This window comes from Microtus oregoni, unplaced genomic scaffold (genome assembly GCF_018167655.1).
Source record: "Microtus oregoni isolate MIOR12 unplaced genomic scaffold, Mior012 000001F_ref0000356, whole genome shotgun sequence".
Lineage (NCBI taxonomy): Eukaryota > Metazoa > Chordata > Mammalia > Rodentia > Cricetidae > Microtus > Microtus oregoni.
Window position 1 is genome coordinate 92886899 of NW_024543060.1, and position 24593 is coordinate 92911491.

General features: G+C 48.1%; 2 protein-coding genes across 5 annotated transcripts in view; one reads left to right on the forward strand and one right to left on the reverse strand.

Annotated features, from left to right (window-relative positions):
* Rfx4 (regulatory factor X4) overlaps window positions 1-24593 on the forward strand; it is a 153168-nt gene that overhangs the window by 86491 nt on the left and 42084 nt on the right. For 3 of the 4 annotated variants that reach the window (XM_041677571.1, XM_041677594.1, XM_041677584.1), the window contains exons 6-10: window positions 227-440; window positions 1049-1126; window positions 5149-5312; window positions 20902-21002; window positions 23022-23080. In XM_041677571.1, coding sequence (XP_041533505.1) covers window positions 227-440; window positions 1049-1126; window positions 5149-5312; window positions 20902-21002; window positions 23022-23080 — 616 coding nt within the window. The remainder of the gene's footprint in view (window positions 1-226; window positions 441-1048; window positions 1127-5148; window positions 5313-20901; window positions 21003-23021; window positions 23081-24593) is intronic. The other variant, XM_041677576.1, reaches the window with a different exon arrangement.
* On the reverse strand, window positions 10241-10767 carry LOC121464560 (40S ribosomal protein S14-like). The gene has a single exon (XM_041677606.1). The coding sequence runs from the start codon at window positions 10740-10742 to the stop codon at window positions 10287-10289; it is 456 nt and encodes a 151-aa protein (XP_041533540.1). The 5' UTR covers window positions 10743-10767; the 3' UTR covers window positions 10241-10286.

Sequence of the window (24593 nt, forward strand, 5' to 3'; positions counted from 1 at the left end):
GCAATTTCAGTTATTTTTACCTGCCTGATTGATGGCTGGCAACGTGGAACTTTGGCTTAATTGTAGATTTCAGGGATGTCAAGCCTTATAGAAGAGTTAACTCTTTCAGCCCTGGGTTGGATGTGTCCAGCCATCCTTGGTTTTGAGCAACATTCTCCAACCCAGGAAACCCCCAACTAATAATGATCCGTGTACTCCCCCATCTGTCTCTTTCTCGGCGGCCCAGGTACCATTACTATGGGATAGCAGTGAAGGAAAGCTCCCAGTATTATGATGTGATGTATTCGAAGAAAGGAGCAGCCTGGGTGAGCGAGACAGGCAAGCGAGAAGTGACCAAACAGACGGTGGCGTATTCTCCCCGGTCCAAGCTTGGGACGTTGCTGCCAGACTTTCCAAATGTCAAAGACCTGAATCTGCCAGCCAGTCTTCCTGAGGAAAAGGTAACTTCATAGAAAGTGATTGCTAGGGATGGTTGTCCTCCCTCCCTCCCTCCCTCCCTCCCTCCCTCCCTCCCTCCTTCCCTCTCTCCTTTCTTTCCCCTCTCTCTTCCTCCTTTCTTCTCTCTCTGTCTCTGATAGAGTTCAGAGAATTCCCAAATGTCTACGATACTTTTTTGCGGAAGCACATATACAGATGATGCCTTGGGGTCTATTTTTTTCAATGTTATAGCCACAAGGAGAGTTGAGCCCCCCCCCCTCCAGCCCTACTGTGCCATGTGCTAAGCGCTCTACAGTGTGTTGGACACATGAGTGTGAAGACCATGTTAGTCTGATCTTCCTGGAGCCCAGAGTCTCAGGGTGGAAGATGGGGGCAGAGTAAAACCAGTGCTTTGGTTCTGCAGGGTGGTGTTTGGGTGCCACATGAGCACAGAGCCGGGAGCCAAGGCGAGTCAACCATCCCCCTCCCGCCTCAGGCCTTTCAGGATGCGTGGCTGTTGGGTGAAGTCCATCCCTCCAGTGGAACAAATGGTATCAAGGCTGCGATCCCCAGGGCAGCCCCATTGTGTACGAATGTCTCCTTATTCACTGACCCTTCACTCACCCCACAGGTGTCTACCTTCATTATGATGTACAGAACACACTGTCAGAGAATACTGGACACTGTCATAAGAGCCAACTTTGACGAGGTAGGTCAACATGGCTATGCCGCAAATGCTCTGTTACAGTATTGTACTTCACAGCGCTCCTACGTTAACTCCCACCAGGTGCAGGGCCTGGTGTCCAGAAGCCCCTGGCAGCCATTGGCCCACCCACCCTTCACAGCCATGCTACCAGGCAGGCACTGCCCTTTTCCCTGTCTCACAGAGGTCATTGTGCAGATCAGGCGGCATTGAATGTCCCTTGATTTGAGTAGATGGTGACACATTAGGAGGGCCATCTGGCCAGCACATCAGCACGTCTACACATACAGATTCTGAGAGATCGTCCACCTTACTGGTTTTGGGGTTATTGCCCTCCTCATCCCTCGAGGCTCTCCATTTCCTCCCAACCCCATCAGCAGGGCCATCTCTGAGTGCAAGAAGTCCACGCTAGTTCTGCTCTAGGATATTCCATTCAAGGAAAGAACAGAGGGAAAAGCCAAAGAGAATCGAGGCATCTGCTTGACCAGGACACTAAATTCCTTGTGCCCACAAAGCCAAAAAAAATTGGTCGGTGATCTCATAGCAAAATTGGAGCATATACTAAATAGTGTATGTAAAGTGTCCAAGTTTCTGCAAAAACAAAATAGATGATAGACATTTTGGTAACTGTTGCTTTACTGAGCACTTTCCAGTGCCAAGCCAAGTAAGAACTCAAACCATGTCATTAGATGTCTTTCTACATGTTATCCGTGTGTTTGCTGTAAACTAAACACGGGCATGGAAAGGCGATTAAAAAAATAACCTTGCTTAGATGTTCTTTTAAAAAAAAAAATAAGGGAGCTGGGGAGTTGGCTTCATGGTTAAGAGCACTTGTTGCAAAGGACCCGAGTTCAGTTCCCAGCACCCACATGGAGGCTCACCGCATCCTCGGGCAACAGGCATTCATGTGGTACACAGATGCACATGCAGGCCAAACACTTATACACACAAAATAATAAAAATAAATCGAATAAACGTTGTTAAAAATCTGGTGCTCCCCCGGACAGAAATCTCAAGGTCCAAATCAGGAGCAGAAGGAGAGAGAGTACGAGCATGGAACTCAGGACCGCGAGGGGTGCACCCACACACTGAGACAATGGGGATGTTCTATCGGGAACTTACCAAGGCCAGCTGGCCTGGGTCTGAAAAAACCTGGGATAAAACCGGACTCGCTGAACATAGCGAACAATGAGGACTACTGAGAACTCAAGAAAAATACAATGGGTTTTTGATCCTACTGCACGTACTGGCTTTGTGGGAGCCTAGGCAGTTTGGATGCTCACCTTACTAGACCTGGATGGAGGTGGGTGGTCCTTGGACTTCCCACCAGGGCAGGGAACCCTGATAGCTCTTTGGGCTGATGAGGGAGGGGGACTTGGTTGGGGGAGGGGGAGGGAAATGGGAGGCGGTGGCGGGGAAGAGACAGAAATCTTTAATAAATAAATAAACGGGAAAAAAAATCTGGTGCTCCCCTGGAAGACAGGTGAAAGTTTAGGAGCTTGGATGGACAGCCCAGGATGCTGGGGTTCAGTGGTCATGTCCAGCCGTTCGCCTGGTTCTTCCACGGAAACTGCACGCAAGGACTGCGGAGTCCTTCCCAGAATTCTTCCTTTTGTCTAATGATAAGTTTCCATTTATCCAATGCCTATACAATGCCAGGCATTTTATATAAGTCATCGTATTTCATCCTAACAATGGGTAGAAATCACTATAGCCATCTTGAAAGGCCTGCCGACTCACACACGTAGTCCCGAGCATCAGATTTGATTGTCCTGGATTTACATGGCTAAACCAGAGTTTTAATCCCCTGCTGTGTGTCTGTTTCTCCCAAGTCTAACCTTGCTGGGACCCTCTGCCCAGCCACTCAGGCAGCCACCTCAGCTCTTCCCTCTCCCTCCCCTCCTATCCAGCCCAGGGTGGGGTCAGAGCAGCTCTGTCCTGAGTGGGAACGCTCTCCTCTCCTGTGTCCCACTTCACAGTTGACCTCAGGTCTCTCTCTCCTTCCTTTCCTTCTCAGAGGAGTGGGGACCACTGGACTTTCAGTGACAGAGGAAGAGAAGGAAGGGAGGATGACAGTGGATGGAACACGTGATACAATGGCTGCTCGGAGCCTGGGGACTGATGAGGGTTCCTTGTGTGGCTTGAGCAGGCTTCTTACAGACAGATGTCTGCTAGAGTCTCTCAGTGGACTTGTTGTACTCTACACAGCAGCTGGTCTTTTCCATACGTTCTGCTAGAAGCTGGCAGCTTATAGAAAATGGGGGCAGGGCTAAGGAAAGCAGAGTTGGAATCTACCAGCTCTTAGGAGTGAAGTAGGCAGAGTTTATGTAGTGGAAAGATGAGGTCTAGTGACTGGTGGGATCCGGAACCTGATCCTGGCAGGGTCTGCAGGGTGGTGCAGACCACCAGGCAGAGACAGGAATCTATGGAGTGGGCGGCAGCAGAGAGAGCCATGGGCCAGGGAATAAGCCAGACCCCAGCTACCACGTAATAAGAAACCTTATATACACACTGACACCCAAGTCCGTCGTCCAGAGCCCGGCAGCGATCCAAAGGCGACGAACTTGGTAACTCTGTAAGTGGAGGTAAAGATTCCAGGCTCTGTTGTCATCAGATCCGCAGTGTCGTATTAGAAAACGGGACACACAGTGAAAATACAAATGCCAGTTCCAACACAGCGAGCCCAGGTTATGTGTCCCACACTGAATCAGTGCTGGTTTATGGGAACCTGAAAAATGCTGTATGTGAAGAGAGCGCCTTGTGGGGGAGCAGGGAGAACGGTGCCTAACCCAGGGCTCCAGTCAGCCCTGTAGAAATCCAGCTTCCCGATGGGTTCTCAACTTAGGGGTGTTGTTGTGTACATAGGGCTGCCCTCTTCTGCTCCCCTTTCCTGGTCTCAAACCCCACCCTAGACGCTGTGGATGTGGGGTCACCAAGGTGCTCTCTGCTCAGAGCATCCCCTCAGCCATCTGCTTACCCTCAGGAAGCCTCCAGTTCCTGCTTCACCATAACAGTGACTCCACTATGAGCGTCCAGCAGAGCCCTGCTCGCTCAGGGTCCTGGTGACAAAGGAAAAGGCCAATCACGTGTGCTTCACGTGCCTTCCTATCTCCTGCCCGTGTGTCACGTGTGTCACGTGCCCTCCTATCTCCTGCTCGTGTGTCACGTGTGTCCCGTGCCCTCCTATCTCCTGCCCGTGTGTCACGTGTGTCCCGTGTGTCACGTGCCCTCCTATCTCCTGCCCGTGTGTCCCGTGTGTCCCGTGTGTCACGTGCCCTCCTATCTCCTGCCCGTGTGTCACGTGTGTCCCGTGTGTCACGTGCCCTCCTATCTCCTGCCCGTGTGTCCCGTGTGTCACGTGCCCTCCTATCTCCTGCCCGTGTGTCCCGTGTGTCCCGTGTGTCACGTGCCCTCCTATCTCCTGCCCGTGTGTCACGTGTGTCTCATGTGTCCCGTGTGTCTCGTGTGTCCCGTGTGTCACGTGCCCTCCTATCTCCTGCCCGTGTGTCACGTGTGTCTCGTGTGTCACGTGTGTCACGTGTGTCCCGTGTGTCACGTGCCCTCCTATCTCCTGCCCGTTTGTCCCGTGTGTCACCACCTCTCGTTCCACAAGGACACCACACACTTTGAGAAAGTGAGAGTTTGGGATATGAGAAGTTCCTTGCTCTCTGTCCATGATTTTGGCACACACATGAATTAGGCTACGTTTGCAGGTAGCAAACACTTCCTGTGCTCTCAACTGTAACTACTGCCTCTTTCCCCTTCCTACCCACCAGGGGACTCAGAGACTAATGGGTGCTAGCGTTCTGACCTGTCTGACCTTTATAATTGACCCTTGGAGTTCAGCTTACAGCGAGGAGGCCCAGCACCAGGCTGCAGGGCTGGCAGGTGTCCAGCAGTGGGCATCTGTAAGTGTGGACAGCATCCTCCCAAGCTGGGGCAGCTCCCCTTCCCACCGGGAAGTGGACTCCGGAGCTGCAGCATGTGCAAGGCTGTGTCTGACCACCGCTCTCTCTGGGTCAATGCAGGTTCAGAGTTTCCTTCTGCACTTTTGGCAAGGAATGCCGCCCCACATGCTGCCTGTGCTAGGCTCCGCCACGGTGGTGAACATCGTGGGCGTGTGTGACTCCATCCTCTACAAGGCCATCTCCGGAGTTCTGATGCCCACAGTGCTGCAGGCTTTGCCCGACAGGTGAGTTTGCTGGGCCTCGCCTCCCTTTGGGAGGAGCCAGGCACTGGCTATCGCTTTAAATTTCTTTTACTATTATTATAAACAAGGTCTGGTAAAGACCATTAATAGTGGACTTTTAAAAATTAAAAGTTGTAGTTTGACTGTGAATAGAATGTTCCTGCTTTGAAAATAGCTCCCAAATGCACAGTGGAAATCAGTATGACACTTCCATGGTCATCTTCATGCGCTGGGCATGTCATTAGTGCCCAGAGCACGTGGCTTTTCCTTCTCGCTGGCACGGTGGCACTGGGCAGACCATTTTGTGCCTGGCTTTCACACAAAAGTGCTCCGCCCCGTGCTTCTGCTGTGTGGCTTCTCTGCCTTCTCTGCCGTGCTGCTTGCTGCCCTTTTCCAGGATCCCGGCCTTGAACTTCCTCACGGGGAAGCAGGGGACTTTTCTCTGGCCCCCTCTATGTAAGGTTGCCTCTGGCCAGCTGTCCTCTGCAGGACTCTGCCCTTTGTCTTCGGGCCTGAGAGCAGGCAGCATCTTACCCCAGTTTGCAAAGATTTCTCTGTGAGTTTTTCTCTGCTTGTCCAACCTTTTCTCAGGTGTCCTAACAAGTCCTTCCTTTAGGGTATGTGCACCGTTGGTGCTGTGTCAAAGGGCATTCCCTACAAGCTCAAGGTCCCTGTAAGCGTGGGCTTCTGCCATATTGAATTTTATGGGTCTTTTGGGATTTCAAGTCCTGTTAAACTACAGGGAATGCTGGGAGGGGTGACATGGAGGAGCATATTAGTTTCCTGTGGAGTCTGTAATAAATTGTCACACAGTGGCTGAAAATGAGGGCACTTGCCTCTGCCCTTTGGGTTCTTCTTTGCCTGGCCATGCCTTCCTGAGTGTCCCTTGTAAATGAGTCAGGTGTGCCAAGTCACAGGCTCGCAGGCTGTCTTCACAGAGGCTCTCTGGAACACTGTTGGTCCTTGGTGGCTTTCAGCAATCCCGGTGTTGCTGGGCTTGTCACTGAATCGCTGCGATCTCTGCCCCCATCTACTCATGGTCTTCTGCCCTCTATCCTGATCTTCCTTTGTCTCTCACTGGGACACCTGCCCCTGGAGTTAGGGTCCACCTGGGCAATCCAGCTGATTTCACACCCGCAAAGACCCGCATTCCCCATAGGTGAGCTTATGTTCTGCCACTGTGCACCTTACTCATGGCGTGTACACATAGGGTGAATTCCTAGAGGGTCACTGGCTTATTTTGCCATCCTGCTCGTCTGTCAATTATGGAACAGGTCTCAAGTGGTCTGGGCAGTCAGGCGCTTCAGACTCACCGTGTAGCTAAGGATGACCTGACCCCCTGCTTCCACCTCCGGAGTGCTGGGATTACAGATTTGGGCCACCATGCCGAGTTTTATATGATGCTCGGGGTAAGCCCCAGGACCTCACACAGGCTAGTCATGTTCTAACACTGTTTCAGCCGTGTTCCTTAGAGTTTGATATGCGCTATTTGAAAATTATTTTGTGCCTATTTTATGATTTCCCTTTGCAGTCCCACTGCCATAAGAATTGAAAAAGAGCATTTCAGACTTTCAGAGTGTTGGGAGCTATTGTTGTTCACCTTGATTTGTATTCTTTTGTGGTTAGATTGTTGCTTAAAGCATTTCTTCTCAAGAGTCCACTAGAGTGCTTCTGTTGTCTGACATGTGGACAGTGTGTGGATGTTGGACAGATGCCAGGAAGAAACTCTGTTTTCAAGGCACACACACTCTTCTGTACTTTTAGAGTTGTGTGTGCGCATGTATGTGTGTGTGTGTGTGTGTTGTGTGTGTGTGCATGTGTGTGTGTGCGCGTTGTGTGTGTATGTTACTGAAGGCTGAAGCCAGCAGAAATGCTAAGCATTCCACCACTGGGTTCTCTGCTTCCTCCCAGTTGGTCTCGGGTTCCTGGTCTCATTTCGGCCTCTTGAGCTGCTCTGAGTCCAGGAAGACACCAATAGACTTGGTTTTCAAATTTTAGTTTTGTACATGATGTGAAGTGCAGGGATCAAGTTTTTATTTTTGGATTTATAGATGAAGGCCAAGTATTCCAGCGCCGTTTGTTGATAAGGCTGAACATTTTCTGTTGAGTTGCTTTGTTGCCTGGTAGAACATTGGCCAATCGTGCAGACATACCCTGGACTCTTGGTGGTGTTCCATTCCTTGATACGCCCTGTCTCCACCCACACTGCAATGCCTTGGTTATAACGGGCTTTATAGTCAACTCCAAACAAGTGATAGGAGACCTGACTTATTTTTCTCAAAATGGTTCCTTTGCTGTGGCATATTGTTAGAGACTGCCCTGAGTTCATAAACACAATTAGAAACATCGTCTTACTAATATTGGTTCTTCTAGTCCATGAACATGGTTTGTATTTATTTATTTGTGGGTCCTATTACAGTGCTTCTGCAGTTTCCAATCGTTTATTACTCCTTTAAAAACATGACTTTAGTTTGTGTGTGAATCTTTTGTCTTGAGAAGTTAGTTATTAAAGTCATTTATTCTAATAGTTTTTTATGGTAGGTTCTTTGGGACTACTACTTGTAGGTATAAATGTATAATCTAGGCCAAGAGACTATTTTGTTTCCTGATCTCCAGTCTCTAGACCCCTTTCATCCACAGTATTGTTACACTGGCTAGGACCGACCCGTGACGGACATCTTCACCTTCTCCCACGTCTTAAAAAGAGAGAGTGGAGTGGAGTGTTCACACTAAGATGTAGAAAACGACATCAGATCAAGAGAGTTCCTTTCCATTGCTTGTTTGCTGAGAGTTTTCATCATGAAAGTATTTTGAATTTTATTATCCCCCTTAGAATGCAAGTGTTGTGGATTTCACATTGCTTTATTTTCAAACACTGTAGATTCTTTCACCTTGTAAACACCACAAGCTTTCCCTATCAGGCCCAGGAAAAGTGTGAGGATGTCCATTGTCACCCGTGGTCCTAGCTGGTGTAATACACTCTGTCACAATTTTGAAACACATTGCTATATCTGCGTTGCTGTTTTGTTGTGGATTCCATATCTCAGTTTATTAATGTCTGTGCCCTTTGAGGCTTTTTTTTTTCTTACATCTTATTTTTTTGATTTTGGTGTCAGGAAATATTTGTTCTTACAAGATGAGGTGGGAAATGTTTTCACTTCAGTTTTATTTTAAATTTCATCCAAAACTTGGCAATTTTGAGCTTAAAGTGGTCTGTATTTCTTTACTTCACATCAGCGTCTATAGATCTGTGATGATGTCTTCTTGTTCCCTGGTGAGTGACTGGGATTTCCTTTCTTTCTCCTTCTTTGGAAGCAGCTGTTGCTTCTTCTGACTTGTCACATTTCTAGTTTCAATTTTATTGATTTTTTTAAAATTGATTTGGAGCTACTTATTCCTCCTCTCTTTAGTCGTTGTATGGAAACATGCCATGGATTAAAACCTATCTGTTTAGTCTGGTATAGGTAGTTCATGCTTGTAATACGAGCACTTGGGAAACTGAGGCTTACCATGAGTTTGAGCGTAGCCTGGGCTACGCAGGGAGTTCCAGGCTAGCCTGGGCTACAATTGAGACACTGTTGTAAAACAAGCAAATAAAAAAAATTCAAGTGAATTCATTTTCTTGTAAAATCACTTAATGTCTTAATTTTTTCTAATTGTTTAGCTTTATTCCACAAATTTTGATATGTTTTATTTTCATTTTGATTTAAAGTAACTTCACTTTTCCTATCACTCTCTCTTTAATCTATGGATTATTTTAAAAATGAAGTGTTTAATTTTCAAATATTGGGTTTATGAAGATAGTGTTGCTATTAATTTCTGTTTTAATTTCCCTGTAGTCATATTGCATGCATTGCATCATATCAGGTCTGCCAGGTGTATTTCAGCTGTCTGATAGCCCAGAACCTGTGTTGTTGGGCTGTCGTTTGATGAGGCATGCTGTAATGTCTGTGAGGTCGACCTGATTGATGTCATGCCCACGCTCTCCCTGTCCGTAATGACTCTCTGTCCCGTTCTGTCGGCTTCCATCTCCAGCTTCCATTGTGGATTTGTCTGTTTCTGTCCATTTGTGTTTCATTTTGAAACTTATTTTTGAAGATTTTTAGTTACATACATTTAAATTAGAATGTTGTGTCTGCCTGGAGAACTGATTGCTTTTTATCACACAGATACAACATTTGTGTTATTCATAATAACATAATACTAATATTAATACTAATGTCCTAGTAATACCTCTTGTTCAGCAGTCATGTGGGTATTAGAGCATTTTAAAGAACACTGCCTTTCCACCTTATTACTCTGTCACTCTGTTCATACATTGTCTTGTGTTTTTACACAGAGTAAGACCTTGTGTGTTTATCTGATCTGGAGATTTCCCCCGTCTAGACTTTATGTTTCATGCAATTACATGGTTAGTTCAAGTCTTCCATCTTGGTAGTTGTTTTAGCTCCACTGGTTCTGTCCAAAACATCTTTCTGCCTGTGTCTGGTTTAGGGCCATGCATTATCATTCTATTTATTTCCATAACTATTGATTGTTATTGATACATCTTTTAAAAAGTTAATAGTTGCTTTGATTTATATGTAGTGTCAGATTCCTAGCTGGCTGTGGTGGCACACACCTGTAATCCCAGCATTTGGGAGGTGGGGGCAAGTGGATCTGTGTGAGTTTGAGGCCACCCTGGTCTAGATAGTGAGTTCCAGGACATCCAGGAGAGAGATCCTGCTTCAAAAAGAAAATAAAGAAATAAAAAAGAATCTATGACAGTAATGTTGAATTTGTTGTCTCTTTTTTTGGTGCTGTTGTCATTTCTTTTTATATATGCTAAAAATTTGCAAACTACCGTATGTATAGTTTTCCTTTAGACAGTTGTCTTTCAGTGAGTTCGAAGATACGGAAGCCAGTTTTTTTTTTTTTTTTTTTTTTTTTGCTGATACAAAGCAATTTATTAACAGAAAATAATTTGAGAAGTCCTGTTCACAGACGGCGACCACGACGACCTCCCTTCCTTCGGGTGCTGTCAGAGGGAATGGGGGTGACATCCTCAATCCACCCAATCTTCATGCCTGAGCGAGCAAGAGCTCTGAGGGCTGACTGGGCTCCAGGTCCAGGGGTCTTGGTCCTGTTTCCTCCTGTGGCGCGGAGTTTGATATGCAGGGCGGTGATGCCCAGCTCCTTGCACCTCTGGGCCACCTCCTGGGCAGCCAACATGGCTGTACAGGGAGAGGACTCGTCTCTGTCAGCCTTGACCTTCATTCCACCAGTCACCCGGCAGATGGTTTCCTTGCCAGAAAGATGGGTAACATGGACAAAGGTGTCATTGAAGGACGCAAAAATGTGGCAGACGCCAAATACATTCTCTCCTTCAGCCACGTGAGGCCCAAGGCTGATGACTTGTTCTTCCTTCTTTTCCTTCCCCTTGCGAGGTGCCATCTCTGAACGTCGTCTCCAGACTCCTCGGAAGCCAGTTTTTTATATCTACTCTCATTCTCGTTATTCCTGATTTTGAGGGGTAAACTGTATCTGTCTGTATAATACATTCCTGCCCGTGGCACATTACATTTCGTGTATCGTGGGTCTGCTGGTGAGGACTTGTAGGTCCTCGGGGTGGATTGAGTGAGACTGCCCCCCCATCGGACCGTGTGTCTGAACACTTGGTCCCAGTTGGTGGTGCTGTGTGGGGAAGTTGAGGTGTGGCGTTGTTGGAGGCGCATGGCGCTGGGGGTGGCCTTTGGGACTTTAGAGATTCTTGCCACTTCTAGTTTGCCCTCTGCTTTGTGCTCATGGGAAAGGAAAGAATTCTGAGTGTCCTGTCCCCACGTGTGCCTGCTGCTTGCTGCAGCTTTCTCCACCATGGCTGCTGCTACCCCTCTACCACAGATAGATCCGCTTTTCTCTAAGTTGTCTTGGTCATGGTGCTTTATCAGAACAGCAGAAAAGTGACCGACACACCCGTGTGTGTGTGTGTGTGTGTGTGTGTGTGTGTGTGTGTGCATGCGTGTGAGAGAGAGGCTAGAGGTCAACACCAGGTGTCCTCTTCAGTTACCCCTGCCTATCTGGGGGGTGGCATCTCTCTCTGTACTCAGAGCCACTGTTATGGCTGGACTGGTCGACCAGAAAGCCCCAGTAATCCACAAATCTCTGCCTCCCAAGCGCTGGGGTCACAGATACAGGCCACTTGGCCTTCACATGGCTGCTGGGACCCAAACCCAGGCCCCAGGCTTGTATAGCAGACAGTTTAGACACGGAGCCACCTCCCCAGCCCGTAGATTGGCAAAGGTTTTTGTGTGTTCTATTCTCTTTTCAGTATTTAAAAGTCCATGCATTTGTCTTTGACTCTTAGACTTGCATATCTGTGCTTTATGTATCTTGTCCTCCGTGGAAATGCCCCCACCCACGTGACCCCTCCAGCTTCTTTCTATTGTTGGTTTTCGGGTGTTTGACAGTGACCTATTATAATTCTGTTTTGGATCCTGCCTGTTTGTGAATCTTCTTGGATCTGTGTTTAACTATAATTTCGTTACTTTGGAGAGTAGATATTATCCTCTCTGTTTCTCCTTTCTCTCCTCCTGGCATTTCAGCAGTGTGGATGCCAGGCCGCCTGACATCATCCCACAGCTCTCAAAGGGAGCCTGTTTGCTTTACTCCTTTTCACCTTTGAGTTTGGATTGGTTAATTTTTACTAAAATATTTTCAGGTTCCTGGATTCTTAACTCAGCTGCCAGTGTTACCATACCTTGATTTTATTTTCATATCTGACAAATCATTGGATTCTTTAAAAGTTTCCACATGTAGTCATTTATTATTATTACTGTTATTATTGTCTGTGCGCGTGCACGGCACAGGTGTAGGTGAGAGGACAACTCTGTGGAGTGGGCTGGAGTGGGCTCTCTCCTTCCGGTTTTTACCTGTGTTCTGGAGATTAAACTCAGGTCACAAGGCTTTGGCAGCAAACACCTTTACCTGCTGAGCCATTGCTCCCACCCCCACCACCGTTATAAAGTGATTCTTCCGTCCTGGTGAAGTTTCTCAGCTGTCCTGCACACCGTTTGTCTTTTCCATTAGATCTGTATCAATATTAATCTTTTTATAGTTATTTTAGGGTCTCTTTGATTATTTGCGTATACTGACTGTTTTGTCTCCTTAGAGAGGGTTCTTTTCCTTGATTTTTTTAAAAAAAATTCTTATGTATGATTATGTATGTTTGTGTGGTAGTTTGAATGTATTTGACCCCCATAAGCTCATAGGGAGTGGCATTATTAGGAGGTGTGGTTTTGTTGGAATGGATATGGCCTTGTTAGAGGAAGTGTGTCATTGTGGGGGCGGGCTTTGAGGTTTCCTATGCTCAGGATATTGCTCAGTGAGTCAGTCGACTTCCTGTTGCCTCTGAGTCAAGATGTAGGACTCTCAACTCCAGCACCATGTCTGCCTGCACGCTGCCATGCTCCCTGCCATGAACTGAACTTCTGAAATGGTGAGACTCTTGAATTAAATGTATCATTAATAAGCATTGCTGTGGTCATGGTGTCTCTTCACAGCAATAAAACCTAAGACAGTATGTGTCTGTATGTGTGACGTGTGTGCTGTCTGAGATAAGATCTCTCACTGCACGCAGAACTTGTCAGTTCAGCAGACTGCCTTGCCGGCAAGTCCAGGACTCCCCTCTCATCGCACTCCCAGTTCTAGGATGGCAGGGGTACGCCCTTGCACATGGCTGCCTTGTGGCCTCCGGGGATCCAAACTCAGGTCTTCGTGTTGAACAGCAAACTCTCCCTCACTGATCCATCTGCCAGCTTTAGTGTTTGGTTGACTGTCCAGCAGTGTTTAGAACAGTGGATACTGAGATGATTAGGGTTTATGCCAAGAAATGGACATATGCCCCTTCTCCTAAGCAGTCAGCAGAAATTGAATCTCCGTCTTCAGGGTTCCCTGGGCTGCTATGTAACTCGAGATTCAAATTCTTGTAGAATATTTTGTGCTTAGTTTAGAATTTATTTATTAGATTTTCTTTCCTCTCCCAGTCTCTCTGCCTCAGTCCTAGACCTTCCCCAGGTGACTTCTACAGTTGCTTGAGGCTTAGTTTGTTCATCCCTACCTTGTTGTCTGTGACAGACTTCTTTCTACAGAGGTGGCAGCGGAGTTTAAGAGCTGGAATGCCTTATCTGCCTTTGTGTGCAAATAAGAAAACAGCCAGAATTCATTCATTCACTAGACTAGTGTTTACCAATTGCTGCAATGTGCTAGTCTCAATGCTTGGCCCTAGAGGACAACATTAAATATCTAACATGATTGGGTGTGGTAGCACACACCTTTAATATCAGCATTCAGGGGGCAGAGGCAGGAGGAACTCTGTGAGTTCAAGGTCAGCCTGGACTCTGCACTGAGACCCTGTCTCAAACAACCACAAATATCTCAAACATGCTTGCTGCACTGAGTTTCCAGTAGACCCTTGGAGACTCTTTAGAAATCACGCAGTTAGCCCACTGCCCTGTGGTCTCAGACATACTAATTCAGTCCCTTTCACATTGAACTGAGAGGGCAAAGCCACTGCAAAGGCCAGGGTCTGCCTGACAGCTAACTCACTTTTTTCTCAACTTGCCTGAGTACCCAAGGCCTTATGCTTTGTTGGATTGGAAATAGACGCTGTCACTCATGACCCTGGCCAGGTTGAGGCTCAGCTTCCAACTCAGTGGCCCAGAATTTAACCACTTTGTAACCACAGCGGAGGTGACCCGGGGCAGCATTGAGAAGCCTCCGTGTGTTAGTGCCATGCACCTCTATTCCAGGAATGGTGTGTTGTCTTGCTTACCTCTTCCAGGAGATTTTGGCAGAGGGCTAACAGTGTTATCTGCCGATGTAGCAAAATAAAGTATTGCTTGTGTGTGTGCACGCGTGTGTGTGTGTTAGTCACAAGGATAACAAAAAAAAAAAAAAAAGCCAAAGAGCAAGGACCAAGCCAGAGATGCTAAATGAAAAGCAGAAGGCATTGGAGAGGATGTGAGGCCTGGAGCACCCGGCCTGGGAATTGTCACCCTAGGAGCCTGTAGGGGGGCGGGGTGGGGGGGGGGCTTGATCCTTAGCTCTGCCTCTCACTACGCTCTGCCTCTGAGGCTTGGTTCTCACTTCTCTGGAAGGACTGATGATAATACCCACTTCACAGGGTGAGGCGAGGATTAAACAGGGAAGAATGTGTGAAGTGTTTAGTGTCTGGCTCAGCAGGCTTGCCCATTAGCAGGTGTCTGCTATCAACACTTCCTGGCTGTTGTAGCAGCTCAGGGCTGGCAGTCACCCAGGGTCCTGAGAGAGTCACAGCAGTTGGAGCCTGAGTGCAGGTTCAGATCCATCCATGCAGGAATGTTGGGCTAGGGAGTGAGGTGGGGGAGCTAAGGGAACCCTTCCCTCCTGGTGAGCCCCCATGATGGCAGAAGGGTCAAGAAGAGGCTCAGTAGATGCTGAAGGAGGTGGCATAGCTGGGGGGTCAGGGTGGGTAGCTCCTTGTGTTATCATTTATAAAGATGTAGGGGATAACACCTTGCCTCCTCATGGACGCTGCCACAAAGTAACCTCAGTGTTTAGATAATGCCTCAAAGACTACGGACCCAGGGCTAGAGAGATGGATCCGTGGGTAAGACTCAATCCCAGGACTCCTGAAGCAAACGAAGGTGGTAACAGCAACATCTCTGGAAGCTTGTGGGCCAGCTAGGTTACAGGGGACAAATAAGAGAGACACTGACACCTGAGGTTGTCCTCTGATCTGAACATGTGAGTACCCACATATATCAGACACACAGACACAGAGAGAGAGAGGAGAGAGAAAGACGGAGGGGAGAGAGTGAGACAGAGACAGAGGAGAGAGGGAAAGAGAGAGAGGAGAGAGATGTTTTAAAAGCCTCTAAACCCCAAATAGAACCGTCTCTGGGCTGAATGCCTCCACACTTTTCTTCAGCTTAATAAAAGCAAACAATTGCCCCAAGCGAGAGGTCCCCCCACAGTGCTGCTGTGCTCTCTGACTGCAGACAAAGGCCAGCTCCCAGCTCCGGCTGTGTGCCAGCTACAGCGAGCACACGGCTGCCCCTGCCCCTGGGCAGTCACCCAGCGCTGCTCCACAGCTTGGCCCTCTGTGGAGAGCAGCCAGAGATTCTGAGAAGTTGCCACCTCCACGTAGAACTCAGCCTCAGTTTGAGACTGACTAGCCAGCGTGGATTTGCCTTATGACATTCTGAATGCTTTGAGTTGACCCTGCCTTCAGTGCTGGGGAGTGCTGTGCCTCTGTGGAACCGTCCTGGTGAAGTGCCATGCCTAGATCCACTTTCTCTCAAGAAGACACAGTTCCGTTCCTTCCTCAGCCACACCCCTCCACCATCAGGAAAGCCTGCTGGCTTGACCTCTAGAATATTCCAGTCTGACCTTAATGCACCGTTCCCACCATTTCTGCTCTTACCTATCCTCCCTCTTACCTGGCTTGCTACAGCAATGTCCAAGCAGGGCTTGCTGTTCTGTGCTAACCTGCCTATAGCTAATTTTCATCACAGGAGCCAGAGTTACTGTTCTTTAGCTCTGTGGTAGGATTGAGTGTTGAGGCAGCACAGGCATCTCATGATGGGGGAGGGGCAGCCCAGTGACTTCAAATGCTGCAGTCAAGGTGGGCAGCATTTGGAGCTGGTAAGAAGGGAGGGTGCCATTATCCGGGGCAGGAGTGTAGTAGACAGTAGCATGTGCAGAGTGGGCACTGGCTTTGGGAGCCCGGGCAGAGGGAGGGGAACATGTCTGGGATCTGTCCATCTGAAGATTGAGAGACATTTATTACTTATTACATCTAGCGAACATTTCTTGAGGGCCTACGATGTATCTGGTGCTGAGGACAAAGAAAGGCTAAGCAAGACAGACGTAGCCCTTGACCTCTGCTCCAGAGCTCATGGTCTAGAGAAAGATGTTCATGTATGACATGATCCTATAAGTCAGCACAGAATGGCCTGTCACAATCGCAACCCCCCCCCGCCCACACACACACAGAGGAATAACTGTAGCTTTGGACCTCATCTTGGGAGCATCAGGTATTGTTTCCTTCCAGAAGTGACAGCCAGTCTGAGAGGGATGAGAAGGAGCTGAGCCCATGAATTAAGGGAAAGATGTTTTTGGTATAAAGAACTCAAGGAACAAAAATCCTAAATTAAAGGGAACTGCTCAGAGGCCAGTGGAACCCAAAACAGAGCAAAGGGGACCAGAGAGAAGAGAAGCTGGAGGATTCAGGTTTCAATCTCAGAACATTGGAAGGCACTGAGAATTTTTAACCTGAGGGTGACATGGTTGTAGAAAATTATTTTCAGGTGTGTGGCTTTTGTTTATGCTGCATTTGTTTAACTCTGTGAAGCTGTGGTCTTGGCCTCTAAAACACCTCATGGTCTAATGTCTAATAGCTAGGCAGGAGAAAGGACAGACGGAGCTGGCAGGTAGAGCATATAAACAGGAGGAGAAGTCTGGAAGAGGAGGAAGGTGCAAGAGAACAAGGAGAGGAGGATGTTAGGGGTCAGTCATCTGGCCAGCCACCCTGCCAGCCACAGAGTAGGAGTGAAAGTAAGATATACAGAAGCAAGAGGAAGGAAAAAGCCCAGAGGCAAAAGATGGATGGGACAATTTAAGAAAAGCTAGAAATAAGCCAAGCTAAAGTTGGGCATCTATAAGAAAGAGTAAGACTCTGTGCATTGATTTATTTGGGAGCTGTAAAGAGTGAGAAACTACTACATGACTACTACATGACACAGATCAGCATGATAAATGTCAGGAGGAGTCTTCCCTTCACCTTGTACAGGGATGGAGGTAGAAGGCAAAAGGTAAGGAAGGTGCTTAGGATGTCAATATTGGGGCCCAGGTAAGAGATGGTGAACTGGCAGGAAAGGGAACACATTAAATGCATTTGGGAAGTAATTTGGAGGTAAAAATCTGCAGTCCTTACTAGAAAGGGGCAAGAGTCTATGTAGAGGGAGACTGAGCCACAGACACACTAATAGAGGGACACTGAGCCATAGACACACTAAGAAAAGGATACTGAGCCACGGGCACACTAATAGAGGGACACTGAGCCACGGGCACACTAATAGAGGGACACTGAGCCACGGACACACTAACAGAGGGGACACTGAGCCACGGACACACTAACAGAGGGACACTGAGCCACGGATACACTAACAGAGGGGACACTGAGCCACGGATACACTAACAGAGGGGACACTGAGCCACGGATACACTAATAGAGGGGACACTGAGCCACGGATACACTAACAGAGGGGACACTGAGCCACAGACACACTAACAGAGGGGACACTGAGCCACGGATACACTAATAGAGGGGACACTGAGCCACGGATACACTAACAGAGGGGACACTGAGCCATGGACACACTAGCAGAGGGACACTGAGCCACGGATACACTAACAGAGGGGACACTGAGCCATGGACATCCTCCTGATAGATGCAGCACAAGGATCACTTGGGAAGTTTCCTGGACTAAACAGAAAACTGTGGCCATTTTGGATCAATTCTTAGGCCTTACAGGAAGCACACTGAAGAGTTGACTAGAATAAATTACAACAAAGTGAGTGAGTCAGTCATAACTGAATATAGAAAGCTTAAGAAACTGAATGTTATATCTTATGTGAAATACATCCATATCATTAATTCAGATCAACTAAAAGCTGTCTTTAAGAGAAGCGGGGAAATTGGAGCCCCAGCTGAGCCTTAGGTACCCCAAGGAAGTACAATTCATTATGACAGAGATGCACATATTTATTTAAACTCTGTGAATTCTCACAGTAAGTTCTTGGGGGTGAATAATGTTATTTATTTGCCAAAAGGTCCCAGAAAAGAAAAAAAAAAGGCATGTTGTAAATTAAACTGATAAAATACTGGCGATTATTGGGGCTGCTCAGTACTTGGAGGGTTTTATTATTATTATCTTACCCTAGGGTCTGTTTGAAACATTTTATAACAAGCAAATTACAAACAAAGCTTTGGGGCTGAAGAGGTAGCTTAAGGGTGAGGAGCTCCTCTTTGCCAGGATGGTGCGCGCGCGCGCGCACACACACACACACACACACGGACGAGCACCTCCTGCTTTCTCAGAGGACCTAAGTTCAGGCTTGCATCACCTGTAACTCCAGCTCCATCCAGTCAAATGCCTGTAGCTCAAGTACACAGTATGCACCCCATTTAAAATAAAGAAAAAATAAACTTTAAAAACGAAACTTCATGGAAAGCAGAATTTCATTCTGAAACAGGGAATACGAGAAGAGAAGTGCATCTGTGAGGGAGAGGGATTTCATCGGGGTGTGTTGGGTCTGGGCATTCCGAAGACCTCTGTGCTGGAGATAGGAGGATACAGGCAGTAGCTGACATGGGTGTGGATAAATTGCTAAGAGAGACAGGAGGATTTTGAAGAGGGCCCAGGACTAGATCAAAGATCTGTATAATATATGTGTTTTAATTTTTATTTTATGTGTGTTGTGTGTTTTGCCTGAATGTCTGCAGGCCATCTGTGTGCCTGGTGCCCATGGAAGTCTGAAGTAGGACTCGGAGGTGAGGTTCGCTCCTCTGAACTGGAGTTGTAGTAGTGGGGTCGAGGGCACTGAGCTGTGGCTGAGGAGCAGCTAGGAGACACATCCACCAATGCAGAGGGAAGCCGGGATTTCCCGAGGACAGGGTCCCCGATGCCAAGGGAAGCCGGGATTTCCCGAGGACAGGGTCCCCGATGCCGAGGGAAGCTGGGATTTCCCGAGGACAGGGTCCCCGATGCCGAGGGAAGCCGGGATTTCCCGAGGACAGGGTCCCCGATGCCGAGGGAAGCCGGGATTTCCCGAGGACAGGGTCCCCGATGCCAAGGGAAGCCGGGATTTCCCGAGGACAGGGTCCCCGATGCCGAGGGAAGCCGGGATTTCCCGAGGACAGGGTCACAGTGAAGCACTGCCACGACGCCCAGCAATGCTGAGAACAGAAGACTCCATAGGTCATCTGCTTAGATGGAGCGTGCTGCCTAGGGACAACCGTGCAGGCTGGGGGACAGGAGTGTGGCCGGGAACAGTGAGGCTGAAGAAGGCCGCAGAGGGTCCATGGAGCCAAAGAATGACAATGTGGTGGCTCAAGGGATACAGCTGAGACAGTAGCAGCTATTTATGTCTGTGTGTGTGTGTGTGTTCCATGTACGTAAGTGTCGTGGCACACATGTGGAGTCCAGTGGACACCCTTGTTGTTGGCCCTCCTCTTCCGTCTTATCTGGAACAGCTGACCCCACAGCTGACCTGACTTCCAGGGGTCTCCTCTCTCCACCTCCTGTCATGCCGTAGCAGCACTGGGAGCACAGAGTCCAACCATGTCCTGCTTTGTGTGGGGCTCTGGAGATCTGAACTCAGATCTCGTGTTTACACCCTGTGCCCTTTGCCTGCAGAGCCATCTCCCCAGCCCCTCCGTTTTTAAAGGGGTACTTAGCTGTGCCACCCATACAGGGAGGAGGGTGGAGACTCGAGGGTGAGGGTCTTAGAGAGGGCCAGGGCTAAGAGTCCCAGAAAGATTGGAGTGGGTGAAAGAGAAAAACAGCAGGGAATGCCATGGAGATTGGTGACCACGGTCTGACAGGTAAAGGACAGCAGCGAGCCAGGACAGGGTAAGTGGCGTGGTCCTGGGTCAGGTGGTGTGGACGGCCTCCATGGAGAGAGGGTCCCCCCAGCCCCACAACTCCCAGGAGGAAAGTGAGTCTGGGGCCACAAACAAGTGGTCTTAATGTGGGGATCTGAAAGTGGTGCTTTCTATTTCCTCAGCTCCAAATCCCTTCCCACGCAATCCTGTGGCCCCTGGCTGCCTCCTGGGCCTAAACCCTTCCCACTTTTCTCCATCCTCAGAATATACTATGGCTTCAAGGTCCATTTTAGAGCCCCAGGGACCCACATGGTAGGAGGAGAAAACTAGCCCCTTCGGGTTTTCCTCTGGCCTCTCCTTCATGGCACACATGTGTCCTGACTTGCCTTTGCACATGTGCATATACATGTGTGCACACACGCACACATACACACATTTAAATAAATAAATAAATGATATCTATGTATGTATGCATGCATGTATATTTTTTTAAATGAGTGTGTGCTTCCCAACTCTTCCCAACTCCGGCCGATGGCAGCAGGTTGCCAGGCTGAGTAGGCATCTCTAAACACCGCACATGGATTCTTCCAGCTGGGTGTTTGGAGCAGACTGGAGGAAAGTACAGTGTGTGGAGACCAGTTCCAGAACAGCTTCCTTAGACCAAGGCCCACTGTCTTCACCCCTGACAGAAGGCGCTCCCAGAGTACCAAGGAGAATGTCTTGCTCAGGGAATGAATTCTGGGTGCCACCTCACCTTGCAGTGGCTTTTACCCCCCACTGTGCAAGGCACCCATAAGCTCCTCCCCCACAGCCATTGGATCTTCTGAGGCACAGGCTGCACGCTGTGCTTCTGGGCTGCTCTGACCAGCAGCGTCTGTTGGTAGCAGCCAGCAGAGGGTTGTGTGAAATGAATTCCTCTGGGAGCGCAGAAGCTCAGGACACGCGTAAACTAATTTCTTCCTTCAGCTTAACTCAGGTGATCCGAAAGTTCGCCAAGCAGCTGGACGAGTGGTTGAAAGTGGCTCTCCATGACCTCCCAGAAAACCTGAGGAACATCAAATTCGAATGTAAGTATTGAGTTTGGGAGCAGAACGGAGTGAGGGCAGCATTTCAAAGTCACTCCTGTCATGTGAGTCACTGACGCTTGGGGGTTAGGCTAAGTACTTCCCACGTGAGAACTCATTTAATCCTTGCTAAATGTTTGCTGCTAGCAAGGGGAAGGGACTCATTGGCGCCTTGGGAAGTAGGAAGCAGAGACAGGATTCCAAAGTCAGCAGTCAACACAATACTCCTAACTCCACTTAATTCTTACGGCAGGCACCACTATGAGGTAGGACATCGGAAGGAGAGTGCTCTGAGACCGTGCTGATGGCTCAGCGCTCCCCGCCTGCCTGGGCAGAAGGCTGAATCAGGCTTAGGCAGGCAGAAGAGCATGGAGGATTCCTGCCACCATACAGTGTTTTCAGACTGTGCAGTGCTATGCATGTCAGATTTGGACAGCAGAGAAACTTCCCCAAAGCCACACAGCCATGGATCCACAAATTAAACTTAATGCTTGAGGTGTCCTTGAAACTCCTGTCCACAAAAGGCTGTAGCTAGCGTAAGAGCCTCACAGATTCTCCACCTAATTAGAAAGCCAAATTAATATTTCTTATACGGGGCTGGAGCCACGAGTGTTTTCTTGGCACAGTAGTGCCTGTAGTCCCCAGCTTAGCCTGCTCTGAAAAGCCTGGCTCCACTCTTCTCAATGGTCTGAGCGCAGAGAAGACTCGTGACAACACAGTTGTTGCCATTGAACAAAGATGAGATGATTTTAAGCAAAACAAGGTTTTAAAATATGTTTCTTAAAAGGCCCGTTTGAATACAGCGTGCAGTCCGTGCTACAACAAGTGCCAGTGGGGAAAATGAAGGCGATCAAATTACCCTTTCTCGGCAGGCAAAGCAGCCCTTTCAGACTGACTGGGAGGCCCCTGCGGTGCCCATCACCTATTGATAGAGCCTGCTTTATTTCACGCTCTCAGCTCTTTTCTTTCCTCTAGCACTAAATTCCACATCACAAAGTTAAAGAAAAAGTAATTAAGGATCAGGATTAACAATTGATCGGCCTGGAAAATTAGAAGTTCATCTCCCCGCACACACAGCCCCCCATTCCTCCACCCCACACACTGTTTTTCAAACCAAGCCCGCTCTGAGTACAAATTAGAATAATCCTGGGGAAATTTCTGACTATTTCATGACCAGTTCAGAAATTAATGAGAAGAATGCCCCGTGCCCGTTTTAATTACAGCACCGACAAAACAAGCCCGCTCAAAGTCTGCAGCAAGGAGGAGGTGGGCTGGGCCTTCCACCTGTGCCTGCTTGGAGGAAGTGGTTCCTCCCCAGGGAGCCTGGATGTTTGGAGATTGTGCAGGAGCAGGGAAGCAAGTGCCTCCCAGCCTCCCACCACCACCCCCCCCTTCTCCGTGCAAGACTGGAAGAATGAAGACTGTGAACAGGGACATGCCTTAAGAAAATAAATCAACAGATATAAGGTTCCTTCACTTCAAATAATCAGATGCTAAGGGCAGATAGACAAACAGCCTTTCAAAAATCAAAACCCACAGAGGCCATTTGGCCGAAATGACAAATGCCAAGTTCCCTTGTGGGGCAGCCCACGTTCCACGCCAGTAGCATCCCTGGCCACACAGCAGTGAGCCAGTCACGGTTCCGATGAGACATGCCGTGTCTTAAAGGGGCTTCTTCAAAGCTTTCCTTTGATTCCTGCGATTAGCTGGAAAGCAATGAGTTTGCAATTAGCAAAGTGAAAGCCAAGTAGATAATTGCTTTGGCTCACGGCTGGTTAATGTCACGGTTTCCCACACCTGCTAGTGCAGCATGTGTGTGACTTTGAAATTCGTATCCTAAATATCATCATCAGAAAATGGCTGTTGGAGCTGAAACACAAGAGTCAGACACAGGGGCATGCCCGCTAGTACCTAGAGGCAGGGTGGTGAAGCCCAATGAGGAAAGAACCACGTTTTGAAACCTGCTCCTGGTTGGAACATCAAACATGCAAATGTTTCTAGCTTCTTGTCTTCTTGTTGCAGTGTCGAGAAGGTTTTCCCAAATTCTGCGAAGGCAAACATCGCTGAATCACCTTTGCCAGGTAGCTGTCTGATCTCATTTGTGTTAACCACTGCCAGGTCATTGCAGAGGTCAGGGGCGACATCCACAGGGATAAATTCCTGTGGCTGGTGTCAAGTCAGTGGCATAGCAGGGTCCTTTCTATACATAAGGCACTAACCTCAGCCCCTAGCCAAAGTTGTAACTTGTGTGCAACATCGGTTGCCCTGGACCTTTTGTATATGATCTGGGGTCCCAATTTTGTGTTTCCTTGAACTGAATTGCTGGGTTTGTCAACTACTGTTGTTACTTGAGGTGCAATTGTGTATGCAGCACCTTTGACCTCTCCCCAGGAGATGCCAGTTGTCTCCCTTGCTCAGGATGACATCTGGACACCCTAGTTACATATAGAAACACTGGAGGAAGTAGCAGCTCACCCAGAGCACCCTGTTACCTGGGCAGTCGTCAGCGTTTGGCACGCGGCATTCCCCCTCATCTCAAGTTCCCTGTCAGAGCTGATCCGCCCCAGCTATCCAGTTCCCATCAACTGCCTTCACACATTCCCGTTTGTAGCCCCTCCTGTAGAGTGCCATCTGACTCTTGGGGGACCCTGGTTATGCAATGACAAGGCAGGAGGTGGGGTATTCTGATTGAGAACAGTCCAAGGCAGGCTCCATCTTGGTCTCCTTACATCTGTCCTTGTCATCGAAGGCACACGACATGGTTTAGGGACAGAGGGAAGCCCTTCTAGACTGGACAGCTGTGGCAAAGGTAGCCCCTGGGCATTGCTCTGGGGACAATCTGACAGATGACTGGAATGCAGGGAAGACAGTGGTTATGAGGAAAACCAAGACACATAGTCTTTCTGAGAGTTTGTGCCAGCTGCACTCTCTTGCTCCCTTTTACTTAGAAACACAAAATGTTTCTAGCTCCATCCATTTGCCTGTAGATTTCAAGATGTCATGAGTTTTTCTGCTATGTAGTACTCCATTGTATAAATGTACCACATTTTCCTTATCCATTCTTCGGTCAAGGGGTATTTAGGTTGTTTCCAGGTTCTGGCTATGACAAACAAAGCTGCTATGAACATAGTTGAGCACATGTCCTTGTGGCATGATTGAACATCCTTTGGATATATACCCAAAAGTGGTATTCCTGGGTCTTGAGGAAGGTTGTTTCCTAATTTTCTGAGAAATTGCCCATACTATATCCAAAGGGGCTGCACCAGCTTACACTCCCACCAGCAATGCAGGAGTGTTCCCTTTACCCCACATCCTCTCCAGCCTAAGTTGTCACCAGTGTTTTTGATCTTGGCCGTTCTTGCAGGTATAAGATGGAATCTCAGAGTTGTTTTGCTTTGCATTTCTCTGATGACTAAGGATGTTGAGCTTTTCCTTAAGTGTCTTTCACCCATTTTAGATTCCTCTGTTGAGAGTTCTCTGTTTAGGTCTGTACTCCATTTTTTATTGGATTATTTGTTCTTTTGGTGACCAATTTCTTGAGTTCTTTGTATATTTTGGAGCACTGATGATACATTTATGTGAAAAATATTTATT